This window comes from Dromiciops gliroides, chromosome 2 (genome assembly GCF_019393635.1).
Source record: "Dromiciops gliroides isolate mDroGli1 chromosome 2, mDroGli1.pri, whole genome shotgun sequence".
In the NCBI taxonomy this organism is placed as follows: domain Eukaryota; kingdom Metazoa; phylum Chordata; class Mammalia; order Microbiotheria; family Microbiotheriidae; genus Dromiciops; species Dromiciops gliroides.
Window position 1 is genome coordinate 690,007,828 of NC_057862.1, and position 18,497 is coordinate 690,026,324.

An 18,497-nucleotide genomic window follows, 5' to 3' on the forward strand; every position below is an offset into this window, starting at 1 on the left:
CTTCAGAACACTCAGAGTTCCAGAACAAAGAATGCAGTCATCAGCAAGCACTTGTTAGGCACCTACTATGTGCACTGTGCTAACTGCTGGGTACACAGAGAAAGGAAAAAAGTACTTGCCCTTGAAGAGTCCACAGATTAATGGGAGAGACAAGATGCAAACAACTGTGGAAGACTAAAATAGAGATGGGCTAAACTGGGCATGGTCTCAGAGCGAAGCACTAAAGTTAAGGAGGCCCAGAAAAGGCCTCTTGGAGAAGGCGGGATTTCTAGCTGAGACTTGGAAATAAGGGAAAGCAGGGGTCAGAGATGAGGAGGGAGAGAGTTCCAGGCATGGGAGACAGCCGGTGAAAATGCCAAGTCCCGTGTCCTGTGAGAAAAGTAAGGAAGCCCGTGCCCCTTTTTTTGTGTTGTTTTTTTTTTAATTTTTAGTGAGGCAATTGGGGTTAAGTGACTTGCCCAGGGTCACACAGCTAGTAAGTGTTAAGTGTCTGAGGCCGGATTTGAACTCAGGTCCTCCTGACTCCAGGGCTGGTGCTCTATCCACTGAGCCACCTAGCTGCCCCACCCCGTGCCCCTTTTTTGAAAATGCGAAAGGTTACAAAGGGCTTTGAAGGTCGGGGTTTTTCACATTTATATTTGGTAAGATGAAGTCACTGGAGTTTATTGAATAGGGTGGGTGACATGGTCAGGCGTGCTTTAGGAAGCTCACTTTGACGGTTGAGTAGAGAACGGACTAGCGTTAAGAGAGACATGAGGCAAGGAGACCAACTAGAAAGCTATTGCAATACAGGAGTGAGGTGACAATTCAGAGTATCAAAGCTGAAATGGACTCTTCAGAACTGGAAAGAGTTTGGAACATGCAGAGTCTGAGGTGAAGGCTTTAGAACATAGAACACAGTATCAGGTTCAGACCTCATACTATCAGAGCTGGAAGGGCTTTAGAACACAGAACGCAGAGTATCAGAACTGAAGTTGACCTTACGATTCAAGAGTATTGAACTGAAATCGATCCAGACACAAGCCTCCTCCTGGCTGTTCCACGAACAGGATGCTGCTTTTCCCCACTCCGGGCATTTTCTCTGGGTATCCCCCAACTCTAGAATGCTTCTCATCTCTGCCTCCCGGCTTTTAAGTCCCAACTAAAATCTCACCTTCGTTCTACAAGAAGCCTTTACCAACCCCTCTCAATTCTAGTTCTTCGCTCCCTTCTTTATTTCCCATTCAGTGGTCTACTGCTTGTTTGCACGTATTTGTTTGCTTGTTGTCTCCTCCATTGGACTGGGAGCTCCTCGTGAGCAGGGACTGCCTTTGCCTTTCTTTCTATCCCCAGCGCTTAGCACAATGCCTACTAAATGTCTACTGGCCTTACAACGCTGCGTATAGGAGCCGAAACTGACCAGAGAACGCCGAATCCAGGGCTGAAACTGACTTTAGAACGCAGAGTATCAGAGCCAAAATTGACTATAGAACGCGGAGCTCTGGGATTGAAACTGACTTTAGAACGCAGAGTATCAGAGCCAAAATTGACTATAGAACGCGGAGCTCTGGGATTGAAACTGACTTTAGAACGCAGAGTATCAGAGCCAAAATTGACTATAGAACGCCGAGCTCTGGGATTGAAACTGACTTTAGAACGCAGAGTATCAGAGCCAAAATTGACTATAGAACGTGGAGCTCTGGGATTGAAACTGACTTTAGAACGCGGAGTATCAGAGCCAAAATTGACTATGGAACGCCGAGCTCTGGGATTGAAACTGACTTTAGAACGTTGAGTATCAGAGCCGGAAGAGGCCCCGTCTCACACCACAGCCCCGGAGGAAAAAAGCTTCCGGCCACGCGACGCGAAATGGACACTGCTCCGCCGAGGGTCCGAGCCCAAACTGGCCCTAGAACAACGCTAGTATCCTCGCCCCTCCTCCCGCTCCGCCCCTCCACTCCTCCGGGAAGGCGGGCCGGGGGGGGGGTGGGGGGCGGCCTCCGAGGCGACAGAGGGCGGGCTCGGCCCCCGGTTCTCTCCCCGCCCCCGCCCCCCCCCCCGCCCCCGGCCTTCTCGCCTTCTCCAGCGTGGGTGACTTTGAGCCAGTGTGTGTGTGTCGCAGGCTCGGCCGCGGCCTCTCTCTGCCCCGCCCCCGCGCCCGTTATGGCGGCTCTGGGAGCTGCCGCTACCGCTTCGCAGCTTCTCTGCCGGAGGAGCCTTGACGTGGTGAGAGCCGAGGACCCACAGGGGGAGGGGAGACACGTGAAGAGGGGGAGACCGGAGGAGGAGAGGGGTCCTGCGGGGGAAGGAGGACCTGGGGCGCCTCGGCGGAGGGGGAGGGGGAACTGGTGGGGGAGAGATATCCTCCGGCGCCGGGGCCCTCAGGTGGCGGAAGAGGAGGTGACATGAGGCGGTGAGGTGACAAGGTGACTGAGGAGGTGAGGGGAGGCCGGCGACCTAAGGCTGAGAGCGCTGAATCGAGGCTGCGGAGGGGTCACGTTTTGGGGGGGCGGGGCAGCGTGACTCCAGAGACTCCCTGGAAGAACGTGGGCCCCGAGTGGGGGAGGGGAGGTAGCCAAACCGGACTAATGGGGTCCGGGGGCTGAGGTCCCAGAGATCGGTGCAGATTGGGAAGAGCCAGGATCTTTGCAGAGACTTAGAGACCGGGGGATGTATGTGGGAGGGCTTGAGAAGGGAGTGTAGGAAGCCAAACCTGTGGGAGGGGGAAAGCCCCCTGTAATTCAGCCGCAGTGACCCCAAGGGGCTCTGAGGAGATCGGGGCCGCCACTGAAGTCCTGTTCTGGTGGTCATGGAACCTCAGCAGGAATCCCATCCCCTCCTCATGCAATGAGGGGGAAACTGACCTGGAGCTGGGAAGGGCGGTTGATCAATCAGCAAGCATTTAAGAACCACCCGGGCACTGGGCTAGTTGCTGGGAATACTAACCCAAAGCCCCAGCCCCCGGGAGCTCAGCGTCCTGGGGCTAGGACAGCACGTGTACTCGGGTATGTGCAGGCTCCAGCCTTTGCAAAGCGCCTTACAATACCCAGAACTACAACAGCCTGAGAGCTGTGACTTGCCCAGGGTCACACAGCTGGGCGGCAGAGTGGACCTGTGAATCCTTTGGTCCGGAGAACTGCTGGGGAAGGCGAGGCAAGCCCCCACTAGAGCCCTGAGAGGTTAAATGTAACCAGGCCAGGCGGGGGCCCCCACAGGGCCCTCCTGTGGGAGGGAAGGCCTGGCAGTCCGGAGGGGGCGGGGAGAGGGCAGGGACCGGCCGAGGGAAGGGGGTCCTTGGGCTGTTCCTGAAGGAGTGAGGGATTGGGGGGTTGGGGGTGGGGCATATGTGCATTCCAGGCCTGAGACACAGCCTGTGCAGAGACGGGAGTCAGGAGGACCAGGGTGCAGGAGGGAGGGATAACAGGAAGATCCGCCCTCTCTCTGCACGTGTTGTCTTCCCCGCCTTCATTTATTTCCTTAGTAGCCCCTGTCTAGCCCAGTGCTTAGTACACAGTAGGCACTTACTGCTTGCAGCTCCCTTGGTAAGACTGAAGAGAGGGAGGGCTAAGGTGTTACCCAGGGCTGTTCTCCAGATTCCCACTCCCTCCCGGTCCCAGCGGCTACTCCTGTCCTCAGAAATCTCCAGTGGCTCCCCGTTGCCTACCCAGGAGAGCCCCCATGTCTTGTCCTAGCCTTCAGCTCGACCCAGTCAACACTGATTGAGTGCCTGCTCTCCAAGGCCCAGCTAAGCCCTGAGGGGACAAAGACAAAACCCACACGTGGAGTGGGCGCTGTTGATGAGCGAGGTGGGCAGGAAAAGGGACAGGAGGAAATGGGAGGCTGACTGACAGCTGGACCATTGGGAGTATCCGAGGAGGTGGCGGCAGGACAGCGGGGAATGTACTCCAGGCCCCTGAATTTCAGGAGAGATGCTGATGGCTTGTGAGTTCATGAATCCAGAGCATCCCAGAGGGTTTGAGGAGACTCCTGGGAAGATAGCAAAGAGCAGGAGAGGCCAGACGGGATAGCATAGGGAGGTGACCTGGGATCTCATTGGTCTAGAGAACTCCCAGGTGAGGTAATTCCCTCCAGCGGTGCAGGTCGGTACCTCCTTTGAGAGCTCTGGTCTTAGAGAGGTTAAGTCACTTGCGCAGGGTCACACAGCCAGCAGGAGATGCCAAAGAATGTGTTTTACTCTAGAGGCCACAGGGACTCCTGAAGGTCTTCGGTTAGGGGAGTAATGAGTCCCGATCCATGCCTTAGGACCATTCTTTTGGCAGCTCGTGGAGGATGCATTGCAAAGGGACAGGATTCGAATCAGAGCAGCCAGTTAGGGGGCGTACCCAGCTCGGAGGTCACGGGACCCTAGATGGACCAGACCTCAAGACGTTTTATCCTCTTATGGAGAGGGAAACTGAAGTCTGGTGAGGCTCAGTGACTTGTCCAAGGTCATGCAAAGAGGAAGGAAGCATCAGAAGTAGGATTTGAACCCAAGCCATTTGACCCTAGAGCTTCTGCAGTACCACCTTGAACCTGGGTGGTGAGTGGAGAGAAGGGGCAGCTGTGTGGTGCCATATTGTACAGAGCCCTGAGCTGGGAGGCAGGAAGACCTGGGTTCAAATCTGCTCTCAGACACTAACCATGTGACCCTGGCACTTAACCCTGTTAAGTCACTTAACTCTGCCTCAGTTCCCTCTTCTGGAAAATGAGCTGGAGAAGGAAATAGCAAACCACTCCAGTATCTCTGCCAAGGAAGCCCCAAATGGGGTCACTGAGAGTCAGACACCACTGGAACTTCTGAACAACAAGTGGGGAGAAACAGAGAAGTCTCCCCGATGCCGGGCATTTTGGAGGTAGACTCCACTTGGCAGATGGTCGCGTCAGGGAGTGGACATCACATAAGCTTCTTGAGGGCAGGGACCAGTTCCATTTTTGGTTTTGAGTCCCCCGTGCCTAGCACAGGCCCTGGCACATAGTAGGTGCTTAATAAGTGCTTATTGATGGATTGATGAGAGAAATCGAAGAGTAAAAGATACTTTCCAGGTTGTCGGCCTCGAGTTTCCCTTTCGTCAGCTTGCCCTATGTTGCGTTTATACCCCTATTAGAATGGAAGGTCATTGAGGGCTTCTCTTTGTATTCCCAGTGCTTGGCTCTGAGTAAATGCTTAAGGAATGTTGGTTTGGCTAATTTGGAGAATAGTCTCGCCCTCCTCCGGAGTGAGGGTGTTTGAAGTTGGGGTGGGTGTAGGGGAGAGAGGATTCATTCTGTGCTTGGCACATAGTAGGTGTCTAATTAAATCCTGTTGACTGACCTGCTGACTTGCTAAGGGGGACATCCCGGGGGAGCTGTCCAGCAGACAGCTCGCTGGCCTCGTGGAGCCGGCCTGCCAGCGGGGTGAGGGCTGTCTGTGTACACATTAGAGTCACCAGCCCAGGGATGGTGTTTGATGAGTCGGGGGAGAAGGGCGGAGCTAGAAGGGAGCGGGGTAGGGAGAGAGATCCTATCAGAAGGGAGTTTCCACCTGGATGGGTGGCAGCTCAGCCACCGGAATTGGGGGAGCAGGAGGCGGGATTGTTAGTCCCGGGACTGTGTCAGAGGAGGACATAGTGAGGACATAGTGAGGAAGAGAGGCCAGCCATGTTCCAGCCCTGGTGACTTGGAGGATGGTGGTATCCTGGAGAGTAGCAGAGAAATTGGGAAGAGGGAGGATCTGGGAGAAACATGACGAGTTCCAGTTTGAACAAGTTAAGGTTCGGATGTCTAAACGTCAGAGATGCCAGGGCTGGACGGGTGCATCTGTGAGTTAGTAGCGTTGGGATAAGAATGGATTCCATGGAGCTGATGAGCTCACCAGGTGAAGACGTAGAGAAGAAGAGAAGGGGGTGCAGGACAGAGCCTTGGGGATCCCCACCCCCCCGAGTGGCTGTGACTTGGATGCGGAAGCAACAGAAGGGACAGAGGAGGAAGAGAACCAAGAGGGCGGTCCCTAACACCGAGAGAAAAGAGAATATCAAGGAGAAGACAGTGTCTGTAGAGATCAAGATGGGTGAGGATCTTGAGAAAAGGCCTTCAGACTTGGCACTTGTGTTTGGTCATTTCGGTTATGCCTGGCTCCTCATGACCCTGTTTGGCGTTTTCTTGGCAGAGAGACATAAGTGCTTTGCCATTTCCTTCTCATTTTACAGTTGAGGAAACTGAGGCAAACAGGGTGAAGTGACTTACCTAAGGTCACATAGACCAGATTTGAATTCAGGAAGATGAGTCCTGACTCCACTCTGCCACGTAGCTGTGAGATTCCTAGATGCATATTTGTAATAGGGGGGTTGTTTTTTCTTCTTTTCTTAGTTGGGTAGGAGGGAGAGAATTCACAGAAAATAAAATAAAATAAAATTTAATTTTGAAGGAGAGATCATTAGTACTTTCAGAGAGCACAGCTGTGATTTCTAAATATTATCTCATTTTATCCTCACAACAACCCTTCGAAATAGGTGCTATTGTTAGCCCCATTTTACATACAAAGACTGAAGGAGAAGGAGATTAAGTGGTTTGCCCCCATCCCGCTGCTAAGACAGGATTGAGGCTGGATCCAAAGTCAGCCCCCTCCCGGGCTGTCTCCAGCTGCCCGATGGGGTGTGGCCTCCTCTAGTCTATAATGAAGGGGTTGGATTAGAGCTGCGGTGGCTATTTGATGAATGGATGGACGCATGGGTGAATAGCTGCCCATCTACATGTAGTCTTCTGGACCAGCTTAATGATTCCCTTCTGAGCCTCTGGAGCCACTTAGTGAGTCCTTTGTGGTACAAAACCCCAGCTCCCCAGAGGACCCCCACCCTTTTTGTGGAGGGTGTTGGTTTCTGGGACAGACTGCATCTCGAAAGTCACTTTGCTGAAGTAGCTCGGCAAGTTCTCGTAGTCTTAGTCGGCCTGGGTCCCTGAGAGATTGAGCTGACCCGCCAGTATGTATCAGGGGAAGGATTTGAATCCAGGTTTTCCTGACTCCAAGGCCAGCTCCCTTCTGCGGCATGTAAAATAATCCATTATTTTCTCACCCTTCCCAGTGCAGACCCTGCCACCTAGGACATGTTTGATTCCAGGTGGCTTGGATTGACTGATCTCTTGTCATTTGTCCTTGCCAAGAGGAAGAGGGAGTGTGGTGCAGTGGAAAGGGCTCTCTCTGGAGTCAGTGGAGCTAGATTCAAATCTTGCCGTTGTTAGTTCCTGTCTGGCCTTAAGCAAGCTCTTAATCTCTCTTTGCCTCAGTCTCCTTCTTTGTAAAATGGTTTATACAGGTCGTGCCTGGCGAATGGTAAGTGCTTTACAAATACTTTCTCTCATCCATAAGCTCCCTGCCTTCTCTAAAGCTATTAATTACCCTTTGAGCCGAGGGCAAGGGGTAGGGGGACCCCCTCCGCACCTGTTGCTGTGGCCTTCTCTTCCCGGTGATCTCTCATCCCCCTCTCAATGTGCAGGTCCCCCTGCTCCGATGTGCCTGGAGAACTTTTGCCTCCCAGACCTCAGGGGAGCTCAAAGTGACTCGGGTCCTACAAGAGAAGTTTCCTAGGGCAGCGACTATCAAGGTCACAGACATTTCAGGTATGGCATTCTCAGTGACTTCCTCAAGACCGGAGTGTGTCCTTGCTGCCCCTGCAGCCGTAGCGCAGAAGAGCTCCTGGCCTGGGACATGGTCTGCTTCCTTATCTTTATCTTTTTTTTTTTTTTTTGTGAGGCAATTGGGGTTAAGTGACTTGCCCAGGGTCACACAGCTAGTAAGTGTTAAGTGTCTGAGGCCGGATTTGAACTCAGGTCCTCCTGACTCCAGGGCCGGTGCTCTATCCACTGCGCCATCTAGCTGCCCCTCTTTATCTCTACTGACCCACAAAAGGCTTGGGCCTGAGACGGCCTTCTCTCTCCTTCCACTGGGCCGCCTGTTGAGTGCAGGAGCGATAATGCAAGTTCACACTTCTGGGGCCCCTCCGAGACAAACCTCCATGGGTGGGGGTTGGAGGAAGTGCAAATACCATCCATGTCTAAATCAGATCTTCTCTTAGAGCCCACGTGCCCCCGGTGGTCAGACAAGAGGAGGACTTAGGGTCAGCAGAGGCCTGGGTTCAAGTCCTTCCTTAGCAATAGTCACTTGAGCTCCTGAAGCTTCAGTCAGTATTCCCATCTTGAAAAAGTTGGGGAGCCTGCCACAGCCGGTGGTTGTGGGAAAGGACTTGGAAGAATTCCAGGCCCCCAAGTTCTTACTCCACGCTTCTTATAGAGAGGTGGAAGGTCTGTCCTTCAGCATCCATCTGCTGGAAAGGAATTCCCACGGTCGAAGGGATCGTTGCCCTAGAAGTGGCCATTCTGCATCTGCTCAAAGACCTCCCAGGAGATGGGGGCAGCTAGGGGGCGCAGTGGAGAAAGCACCGGCCCTGGAGTCGGGAGGACCTGAGTTCAAATCCAGCCTCAGACACTTGACACTTACTAGCTGTGTGAGCCTGGGCAAGTCACTTAACTTCATTGCTGGGGGGGGAGGGGGGTTGGGGGGGGCCCAAGGAGGGAGTCATGAGACACTGTCCCCGGTGGACTGGGCCAGGGAAGTCCCACTCTGACACACATTGGTTCTCTATTTCTGGGCAGGGCCCTTAACATCTTGGTACCCCAGGCAGTGCTGTGGTCCGGTCTTTGTTCAGTTGTGCCTGACTCTTTGTGGCCCCTTTTGGGGTTTTCTTGGCAAAGATACGGGAGTGTTTCACCATTTTCTTCTCCAGCTCATTTCACAGATAAGGAAACTGAGGCAAACTGGATGGAGTGACTCACCCAGGGTCATGCAGCCAGTAAGTGTCTGAGGCCAGATTTGAACTCAGGTCTTCCTGACTCCAGGTATAGTGCTCTATCCACTACAGCTCCACCTAGCGCCCTCTACCCCAGGCAGTGCAGGTGACACTGAGTTGCTGACTCTGAGGGAGTTTCCTCATAGAAGTTCTTTCCACCAATGAAATCCCACTTCCCATCCCCCACCCCAACAAACAAGCGCTATTTGTTTCCTGTAGAACCGGGCCACACAGGAAGGCTGGAGCCGAGGGAGGCAGTGGGGGGCCGGGAGGAGGCCTGGCTTTGACTTACTCCTTGTGGGCAGCCTTGAGCAGGGCATGTCTTTCAGCCTCAGTTTCCTTTTCTGTAAAATGAGAGGCTTGGGCCATAGACCCCCAAAGTCCCTTGCAGTTCTGTCTTATGACTTCTGCTCTGTGACAGACACTAGGGAAATACACGGAGCCCAAAACTTGCCCTCGGCACCTTACATTTGACTAGGGGGAAAGACATGTCCACCAGGAGGGAAATACGAAATGATTTTGTGGGGTGGGGGGACGAGGGGTGCAGAGCCCCAACAACTGGGGGATTCCCAGGGAGGTTGTTGCTGGTTCCCCCAAACCACACATTAGAATTTAAGAATTCACAGTTACTCGTATCATGGGAATCTTTCAGAGTTCATAATTGAAAATGCCTGGGGCAGCTAGGTGGCGCAGTGGATAGAGCACCAGCCCTGGAGTCAGGAGGACTTGAGTTCAAATCCGGCCTCAGACACTTCACACTTACTATCTGTGTGACCCTGGGCAAGTCACTTAACCCCAACTGCCTCATTAAAAAACAAAAACAGAAAATGCCTGTGAGCTGTATCAGTATGTATTGGGGAGGGGAGCCCTGAACCCTGATGCTGCGTGGGCTCTGTGGGGCTTAACGTGGGAGCTATCAGCAGTGTCCAGAAACCCCTGCCAAGGAGCCCAGACATAGTGACTGTCAGATAGGCGTCTGGGCCTCATCTTTCCATACACCCACAAGTCTCTCTAGTCTGCTCCACCCTCCGGGTCACTGCCAAGAGCGGTTGCAAAGATATTTACCAATCCCAGCAAGGTTTGCAAAACAAATTTTACTTTGGGAACCATCAAGAGTGAACAAATTTAAAGTAGATTAAAAAACAAACAAAAAATGAAGGGCACTGTGATTAGAATAGATCATTCTGGACCTGAATTCGGATCCTGCCTCTTACTAGCTGGGTAAACATGGATGAATGTCACAAGAAAGAAACCTTGGAGGTCATTTTACAGATGAGGGAACTGAGGCACACAGAGCTGATAAGCAGTTTGCCCCCAATCACACAGGTAAGGCAGTAGAGACAGGATTCCGACCTAGGCTTTTGGGCTGCAAATCTAGTGTTCTTTCCATTACACATCCCGGCCCCTCCGAATTGTGGCCTACCTCTCGCCTTCTGTCTTGCCTGGTTTTTCTTCTGCCCTGTAGCTGCTCTGCAGTGTCTGGCTTCATGGGTGTGGCCTTTAAGTCTCTAACACCGAGGTTCGAATCCCACCTCAAACACTGGCTCAGTTTCCTTATCTGTAGAGTAACTCAATGGCCTCCTTTTCATCCCTAAGTTTACATTTACGATCCCGTAACCCTGGCCTCTATCCCACTGCCTGGCACACATTCGCCCCCTTCTGGGTGCTCCCCTCACCCGTCCTTTTCAGTTCACAGGCCTAAATGCATAAACCTCTGGGTAAAGACTTTCTTCCTAGCTCTCGATAGGTGCCCCCGTCCCTGGCCCGGAGCCTGGATGTTTTAGAAAGCCACAACTTACCCTCTCGCTGGATGATTAGAATTGGGATCTGGCTTCGTTAGGACGCACAGTCCTTAGCGTCTCCTCATCCATGGCCGCAGAAACAGCCAGCTTCGTCTCTCCGGCTTCCAGTATTTCCTCTTATCTGTCCGGACCACAGAGGACATTGCTTCATCCTGCCTGGGTTTGGGCCCCTGCCTGGCCGTCCAAAGGGACCGTTAATGTCATCTAGGAGCTGCTGGACGGCTGCGGCAGCAGGCAGGAGGCTAAGAAATTCCGGCTCCTCCAACCCCAAATCTGACCTTTAAACTCTTTTAACTTCCGTTTTATTGATACCTTTCGTCTCCCTGGGGGAGGGAGGAGACCTCTTCCAGCTCCTGGATTGAGATCATTCCTCTGATGTCTGATACGGGAGCGCATCAGACAGGGCAGACGACGTTCTGCCCCTGTAGCCCCCCGCCTCTTCACAGTGGGGAAGACGGCGTGTTTCTTTACGGGACCATCACTGGCTTTTCAGGTCCTCATAGTCTGGCTCCCTTTGGTGATTTTATACCTTATACCAACCGTTACACGTTCGGTTTTCAGGTGGCTGCGGGGCCATGTATGAAATCCACATAGAGTCAGAAGAATTCAGAGACAAGCGGACTGTGCAGCAGCACCAGATGGTTAACAAGGTCAGCACAAGGAAGTCCCGCTCCTGCCCCACGGGACGGTCCTCAAAGACGACCTGCCCAGGAGGTCCGGGTTCAGGGGTCATTGTCCCCATTTCACAAAGGAGCAAACTGAGGCCCAGAGGTTGAGTGCTCTCTGTCCCTTTCCCCAAGCTAAGGCCCTGGTAATGCTCAAAGACAGCATCATGTCCGGTCCTTCCTGCCGCCACCCCCAGCCTCAGCCGCAAGCCTTCTCTCCTCCCTTTAGTTCCATCAGTCGTCCTGTGGCCTAGACTTAAGGCCTTCCCCGGCCTCACACCCTCCTCCAGACTTTCTCCAGCTTATTTGTCCTAAAGCAGGGTCCCCAGAACTGAACACAGTGGCCCCCGTGAGCTGCCCGGGCCTCGTGGAGGAGATGGAGGGGAGAGCTTGGCCGTAGGTCTCACGGCCATCTCCAGTGGCTCTCTCTATGCCCTCTTGGAGGGGACGGGACGTGCCCAGGGCCTTTGCCTCCCCCCTCCATCCAGCTTCCTCCTCTGGGATTCTTTTTCGGGGATGGGCTGGACTAGAGGACCCATCCAGGGTCTGTTCTGGCCAGCCCGATGAGGGCCCTGGGCCTCTGCTGCCCGGTGCCTGGGCATGACTTGTGGGATGGCTTGGGCCTTTGCTCCCAGCCCGAAAATAACACAAGAGGTGACGACCCCATCCCCAGGGTCGCACGCAGCGAAGGTCATCCTTCATCCCTGTAGACAGAGATGCCTTCTGTGCCTTGGAGGTTCCTCCCCAATGAGGTTGCTCTTTTGTCTGTCTAGGCACTAAAAGAAGAGATTAAAGCCATGCACGGCCTGAGAATATTCACTTCGGTCCCAAAGCCCTGAGGCCCCACACCTGGGACAGCTGCCGGGAAGGGATGGACGCCCAAAGCCTTGGCCCTCGAAGGTCTCCCGTGGATTCACGGCCATCCCTCCCTCTCTCATGATCCAGGAGATCCTCATTAAAGACAAAAGACTCCCGTGACTTTGGAAACCTTCTCTTCCCCACCAAGGTCATGGGCCTTCTCTGCAAGCCGGGCAGTTGGCTGTGGATTGGCCGAGGTTTTCCATCCCTGGCACCTTCCAGGGCCACGTGCTGGTCCTGCAGATCAGATGGCCGTGTCCGTCCACTCGGACCTTGTTACCCAAGGGAAGGCCCCACCTCGGCTCCTTTTAGGATTCTGCCCGGTGCTTATAGGGGAAGGCACTGGCTTAAGTTCATTTAATAAACATTAGCTTACGTGGAGATGGAGTGTCGCCCCGTGCTTGCCCTAGGGTGTCTGCCCAACAATGCTGAGGGAGCTGGCGGGAGTATTGTGGGGTGGCCCTGGACTTAGAGTCGAGAAAAGACCTGGGTTTGAATTCTGCCTGTGACACTTGGCTGTGTGACTGGGGGTAGGTCACTTAACTTCTCTGAGGCTTAGGGCGAAGTGGGGGTCATGATGCCCATGGACCGAGCTCACAGGGTGGTTGTGATGATTACCTCCGGGACCCCAGCCGCCTTTCCAAGCTCCTTGAATGTTAGTCACTGTCGCACCTGCTACGGGGCTGCCAAACGAGCCTTCTCCATTCTTCATGCGCAGCATCCCATGTCTCACCTGTGTGCCTTTGCCCTGGCCGTCCCTCAGGCCAGCGGGCCTGCTCTCCCTTCTGCCCCTCAGTGCCCAGCTCAAACGCCACCGCCTCCCCAGGCCTCCCCTTCCCCCCCCCAGTGACTGTGCCTCTCCCCCCAATTCCCTTCTTTTGTTTATCTTGATGCTGCTCTCCCCAGCCGGAGCCTAAGCTTCTTGGGAGTAAGGATTATTTCCTCTTTGTCTCTTCAGTGCTCGCATACAGCAGATGCCAAGATTACCAAGTGATAAAATATGTGTAGAGCACTTTGAAACCTTCAAAATGCCGTAGAAATATGGGCTCTTAGAGTCATTGTCAGACTATTACACGCGCAGCTTCGACTGAACCTGACGATGAGCTCTGCCCACGGGAGGGGCTTGGCAGCAGCTTCCATCCCACAGAGGAGAAAACAGGCGTGGGGGGGGGGGGGGGGCGGTGATTTGCCAGGCCTACAGCCAGGTGGACATGAACAACGCGGTGTGGGGGATGTCAGAGGCCAAGGACCCGGTTCAGATCCCTCTCTGTCACTGGTGATTGGGTTGCCATTGGCTCTGGTTTCCTTGTCTCTAAAATGAGGCAGGGAGGGGGACTAGATCTGAGGTGCCGTCCAGCTGCATCATAGAGTTTTACCACAGTCTCTCCCATTAGACTGTGAGCTCCTGGAGGGGAGGGATGGGCTTTTGTCTGTTTGTATCCCCAGTCCTTGGCACAGAGCAGATGGTGAATGAACGCTGGCTTCCTGCAGAAGCACTGTCCTGGCTGCCGGGAGATAGAAATACGAGAGAGAAGCCCTGGCCTCAAGGGGCTTATACTTGGCAAGAAGAATACAGTGTGTACACAGATAATAAATGTACCATCTATATGTGTGTGTGCACAGCTGTATACTAAGTTATATAATGTATATACACATGCATACACAAACATCGCATACACGGTGACAGGGGAGAGGTGCTAACCACCCAGAGGAATCAGAAAAAGCCCATGAACTAGTCACTTCTCACGTCAACCTCGTCTTGCCTCAAAGCATATGATTTATTGGGTGCGGATGCTCTCTCAATGACAAGGACACTGCTTCTTTCTCAAAACCCTTTTTTTTGTTTTGTTTTGTTTTTTTGCAGGCAATGGGGGTTAAGTGACTTGCTCAGGGTCACACAGCTAGTACGTGTCAAGTGTCTGAGGCCGGAGTTGAACTCAGGTCCTCCTGAATCCAGGGCCGGCGCTTTAACCACTGCGCCATCTAGCTGCCCCCTCTCAAAACCCTTTTGGCTGCAGGTTTCATTGGTGCCGTTTCTTTTTGGTACCCATGTGTTTCCTAATACCACTTCTCCCATAAAATCTTCCTATGTGACAAAGAAAGCCATTTGTGCCCAGCACACAGACACAGCCGTGTGTCTGAAAAGGTGTAACATGCTTGGCACCTTAAGTCCAACACTTCTTATTAGCTGGAGGAAGATAATCTCATCGGTTTTCTAGTAAAAAGATTGATCGGTGCACTTAATATTAATTGATGTCTTTTAGTATTGTTTTCATTTACATTACATGGGAGTACTCATGTAAACTGAGATAGAAGGTGAGAAGAACCAGAGGGGTAATATGTACAATGACTGCAATAATGTAAATTAAAAGAACATCAACAGGAAAACAAATTCTGAGTAATTGTAATAAACACTCAGGGCAGCTAGGTGGCGTGCAGTGGATAGAGTCTGGAACCTGGAGTAGGGAAGAGTTATCTTCCCAAGTTCAGATTGTTTTATACACTTAGTAGCTGGGTGACCCTGGGCAAGTCACTTCACCCTGTTTGCCTCATCTGTAAAATGAGCTGAAGGAAATGGCAAACCACTCCAGCATCTCTGCCAAGAAAACCCCAAATGGGGTCATAAAGGGTCCTCCACTACTGAAATCACCAAACAAAACTATGTGCTGAGCAGTTAATGATTTTGATGTCCTATATTTGCTTCTTAGAATTTCTAATGTCCCGTATTGTCTGATCGAAAATTCTGGATGCTTTACCTAAATTCTTTTTTTAAAAATGCTTAATGCACTGGAGAAGGAAATGGCAAATCCACCCTGGTATCTTTGCCAAGAAAGTCCCAGAAGGGGTCATGAAGAGTCGGACATGACTAAAAGAACTCAACAATTTGTGCTATTTATTGTTTCTCTGATTCTGCTTTTTGCTCTGCATCAGTCCTTAAAAGAGATGGGAGAGAACAAGCATTTATTAAATACCTAGAGTGTGCCAGGCACTGCTAACAAACATCTCCTTTGATCCTCATAACAACTCTTCAAGGTAGGTGCCTATTTTAATCCCCATTTTGCGGTTGAGGAAACTGTGCCAAACAGGTTAAATGACTTGCCCAGGATCACATATCTAGTGTCTGAGGCCAGATTTGAACTCGTCTTCCAGACTCCGGACCCAGTGCTCTAATCACTGCTTTACTTAGCTGCCCCAGTCTATCAATTTGGCAAAGATGACACAACACAAAACCAGAAATTGATGGAGACGCTTTGGAAGGACAGGCACACATGCATGATTGGTGGAGTTGTGAATGTTTTAGCTATTCTGGAAAACAGTTTGGAACTAGACAGCAGCCACAAAGCCATACTTAGACTTTGACCCAGCGACAGCAATACTAGACTTATATTCTACGAGGACCAAATCATGGAAGCTAGGTCCATTAGTACTCAAATGGGAAACTGAACGTCCACAAATAAGCATTTACTCTGTGCCAGGTACCGGGGATGTAATTAGAGGATGGAATAATCCCTAGTAACAAGAGGTCCTGTTGTGATGGGGGAAATAAAAAGGGCATACGAGGGGCAGCTAGGTGGCGCAGTGGATAAAGCACCAGCCCTGGATTCAGGAGGACCTGAGTTCAAATTTGGTCTCAGACACCTGACACTAGCTGTGTGACCCTGGGCAAGTCACTTAACCCTCGTTGCCCTGCCCCCCTCCCCCCAAAAAAGGGCATATGAGTAATTATACAGAATAAAGAGGACAAGTACAATGTGGTTAAATACAAGGTTGTCTGCATATGGACAGCTCAGGAAATGAGCTGGAAACCAGCCAAACCGTTAGAGGAATGCGATGGAGTGTCATTGCAACATGAGAAATTGCAAATACAATTACTTCGATGACCTGATAGAGAGCTGGTTGTCATCTTTCGCACAGTGATAGAGGTGTCACCATCCTGGTCCAGTGTGTCCAGCCGTGGGTGGTAAGACCAACGTGAGCTCAGAAGGCTCGACCAGAGAACAGTTCACAGTGACTGCAGTCAGCCCCCACCTCCAATTTCCCCTCGTTGGCTCCTCCCTTGCCCTTCCCAGACTGAAGGGCAGCATCACTAATGAGAGGCTGCTGGATAGCACACCTCGAGCGTAACATTTCCACAACCCTCCCCAAACTCTTCCTAATTTCTTTCCCAATCTCACTCCATTCTCTCTTTCCAAGCTTATTGCTATTATTCCCCTTCACATACTTGGCCTCTCAGCCAAACTGGCCTGCACATTTGGTAAGTACATAGTAGGTGCTTAATAAATGCTTGTTGACCTGAATGTTGCTTATGGGACATGCTGCTCTCATGGGGCACACTCATGTGCGACCTGGTGAAACCTTATCACCCTCACCACGTGTTCTTGAACTCCTCCTAAGGGAGGCAGCACAAAGCAGCAGATGCCGGAGGCCCTGCCGGGAGAGGAGACTTCAGAGAAACAGACACGTGTGTCCTGGAGAAGATAATGCTTCGGGATGACGGGACCTGGCATGGGCTCTTTGGTTTGCTTGTTTCACATGGCTGCCTTTGAAAGGCTGATAAAGCCTTGTTCTGCCTGGCGCTAGGAGGCAGAATGAGGAGGGGTGGATGGGGGTGGCTGGACAAACGTCCTTGGGTTTGGAGGTGGCCACAAGCAGAATGGGCTGCCTTGGGAGGTGATGGGTTCACCTTCACCGGAAGTCTTCAAAGGGACTCCTTTCCCATTTATTGAGGGAGATGTAAAGAGAATTCTTTTGAGGTTAGGACTGGCCTAGATGACCTTTGAGCTCTGCCAAATCCAAGGTTCTGCTGGTCACCCAACGGGCATTTTTTAAGTGCTTACTGTATTTCAGGAGTGGCACTGAGTGCTGGGGGTAGTAAGGGAAAAGCATGGTCCTTGACCCCAAGGAGCTCACGTTCTAATTGGAGAATGCAAACAACGATGTCCATGCCGAATATATGTGAGTATAAATGAGGGGTCCCCTCAGGGAGAAGGTACCATCAGTGAGGGGAACTGGCAAAGGGGCGATTTTAGCTTAGACTTGAGGGAAGTCAGGGAAGACAGGAAGTGGAGGTGAGGAGGGGAGTATTCCAGGCTAGTGAAAAAACAGTCAACAAGCATTTATTAAGCACCTACTTATGTTCTAGGCACCATGCCTGGAAATACAAATCCAAGCAAAGTCCCAGCCTTCAAGAATCTTATATTCTGGGGCAGCTAGGTGGCACAGTGGATAGAGCACTGGCCCTGGAGTCAGGAGGACCTGAGTTCAAATCCGGCCTCAGACACTTAACACTTACTAGCTGTGTGACCCTGGGCAAGTCACTTAACCCCAACTGCCTCACCAAAAAAAAAAAAAAAAAAAAAAAGAACCTTATATTCTAATATGAATATAGCAGCAAGCTAAAAGAAGAAAGGAGTGATGGAGACACCCAGATCGTGCAGCCTGCTGGGAAATGAAGAGGGGACTGGCCTAGGTGCTCTCATTAGATGGAGGCTCTAGGAGGAACAAGTCCTCCATTTTCTAATTGGGGGAGAGGCAAGAAGACCAGCTGGACCATAGAGTTAGCCAAAAGGTATAAGGTATGAGAAAAATGAAAAGCCCCGAAGGAGCCAGACTGTGGAAGGCTTTAAAAGCCAGAGGATTTTATATTTGATCCTGGGGCAATGGTTGGTTGGTTGTTGTCCTTTGTTCTTGAAGAGGACCAAAATGACATCACTGTGTTGAGGTTGGAAAAGGACCTTAGTAGGGGCATCTAGGTGGTGCAATGGATGAACCACAGGCCTTGGATTCAGGAGGTCCCGAGTTCAAATCTGACCTCAGACACTTGACACTTACTAGTTGTGTGACCTTGGGCAAGTCACTTAACCCTCACTGCCCCGCAAAAAAGAAAAAACAAAATAAAAGGACCTTAGTGTCCTACCAGTGTCCTTATCCTGCCGGGTGATCTTCAGAATTTTCCTAAGACAATTCATTTTTATTTATTTATTTTTTGCGGGGCAATGGGGGTTAAGTGACTTGCCCAGGGTCACACAACTACTAAGTGTCAAGTGTCTGAGGCCGGATTTGAACTCAGGTCCTCCTGAATACAGGGCCGGTGCTTTATCCACTGCGCCACCTAGATGCCCCCCACCCAAGATAATTCAAATGGAAGCAATTCAGTTTCCTGGCATGGTAGACTGTCCAGGTTTCACAGGCATACACGATGAGGTCAGCACAATGGCTCTGTAGACCTTCAGTTGGGTAGGCAGCCTAATACCTCTTCTCTTCCATACTTTCCTTTGGAGCCTCCCAAACACTGAGCTAGCTCTGGCATTGTATGCATCAATCTCACCATCTTTGTGGACATCCTTGGAAAGTTTGCTGCCAAGGTAAGTGAA

At 51.7% G+C, this 18,497-nt stretch overlaps 1 protein-coding gene across 1 annotated transcript; it reads left to right on the forward strand.

The window, feature by feature from the left end:
• The first annotated feature begins 1,848 nt into the window (after positions 1-1,848).
• BOLA3 (bolA family member 3) lies at positions 1,849-12,504 on the forward strand. The gene is made up of 4 exons (XM_043981303.1): positions 1,849-2,205; positions 7,449-7,572; positions 11,162-11,250; positions 12,039-12,504. Exons 1-4 carry the CDS (start codon positions 1,849-1,851, stop codon positions 12,102-12,104), a joined length of 636 nt encoding a protein of 211 aa, XP_043837238.1. The 3' UTR covers positions 12,105-12,504.
• Positions 12,505-18,497: the final 5,993 nt, after the last annotated feature.

What these genes read in the sequence shown, in the direction of transcription:
- BOLA3 (XM_043981303.1), top strand. Translation starts at nt 1,849, where the DNA reads ATGGACACTGCTCCGCCGAGGGTCCGAGCCCAAACTGGCCCTAGAACA. An exon ending in GCCGGAGGAGCCTTGACGTG is followed by an intron (nt 2,206 to 7,448) that starts GTGAGAGCCGAG and finishes CTCAATGTGCAG; the next exon opens with GTCCCCCTGCTCCGATGTGC. An exon ending in CAAGGTCACAGACATTTCAG is followed by an intron (nt 7,573 to 11,161) that starts GTATGGCATTCT and finishes TTCGGTTTTCAG; the next exon opens with GTGGCTGCGGGGCCATGTAT.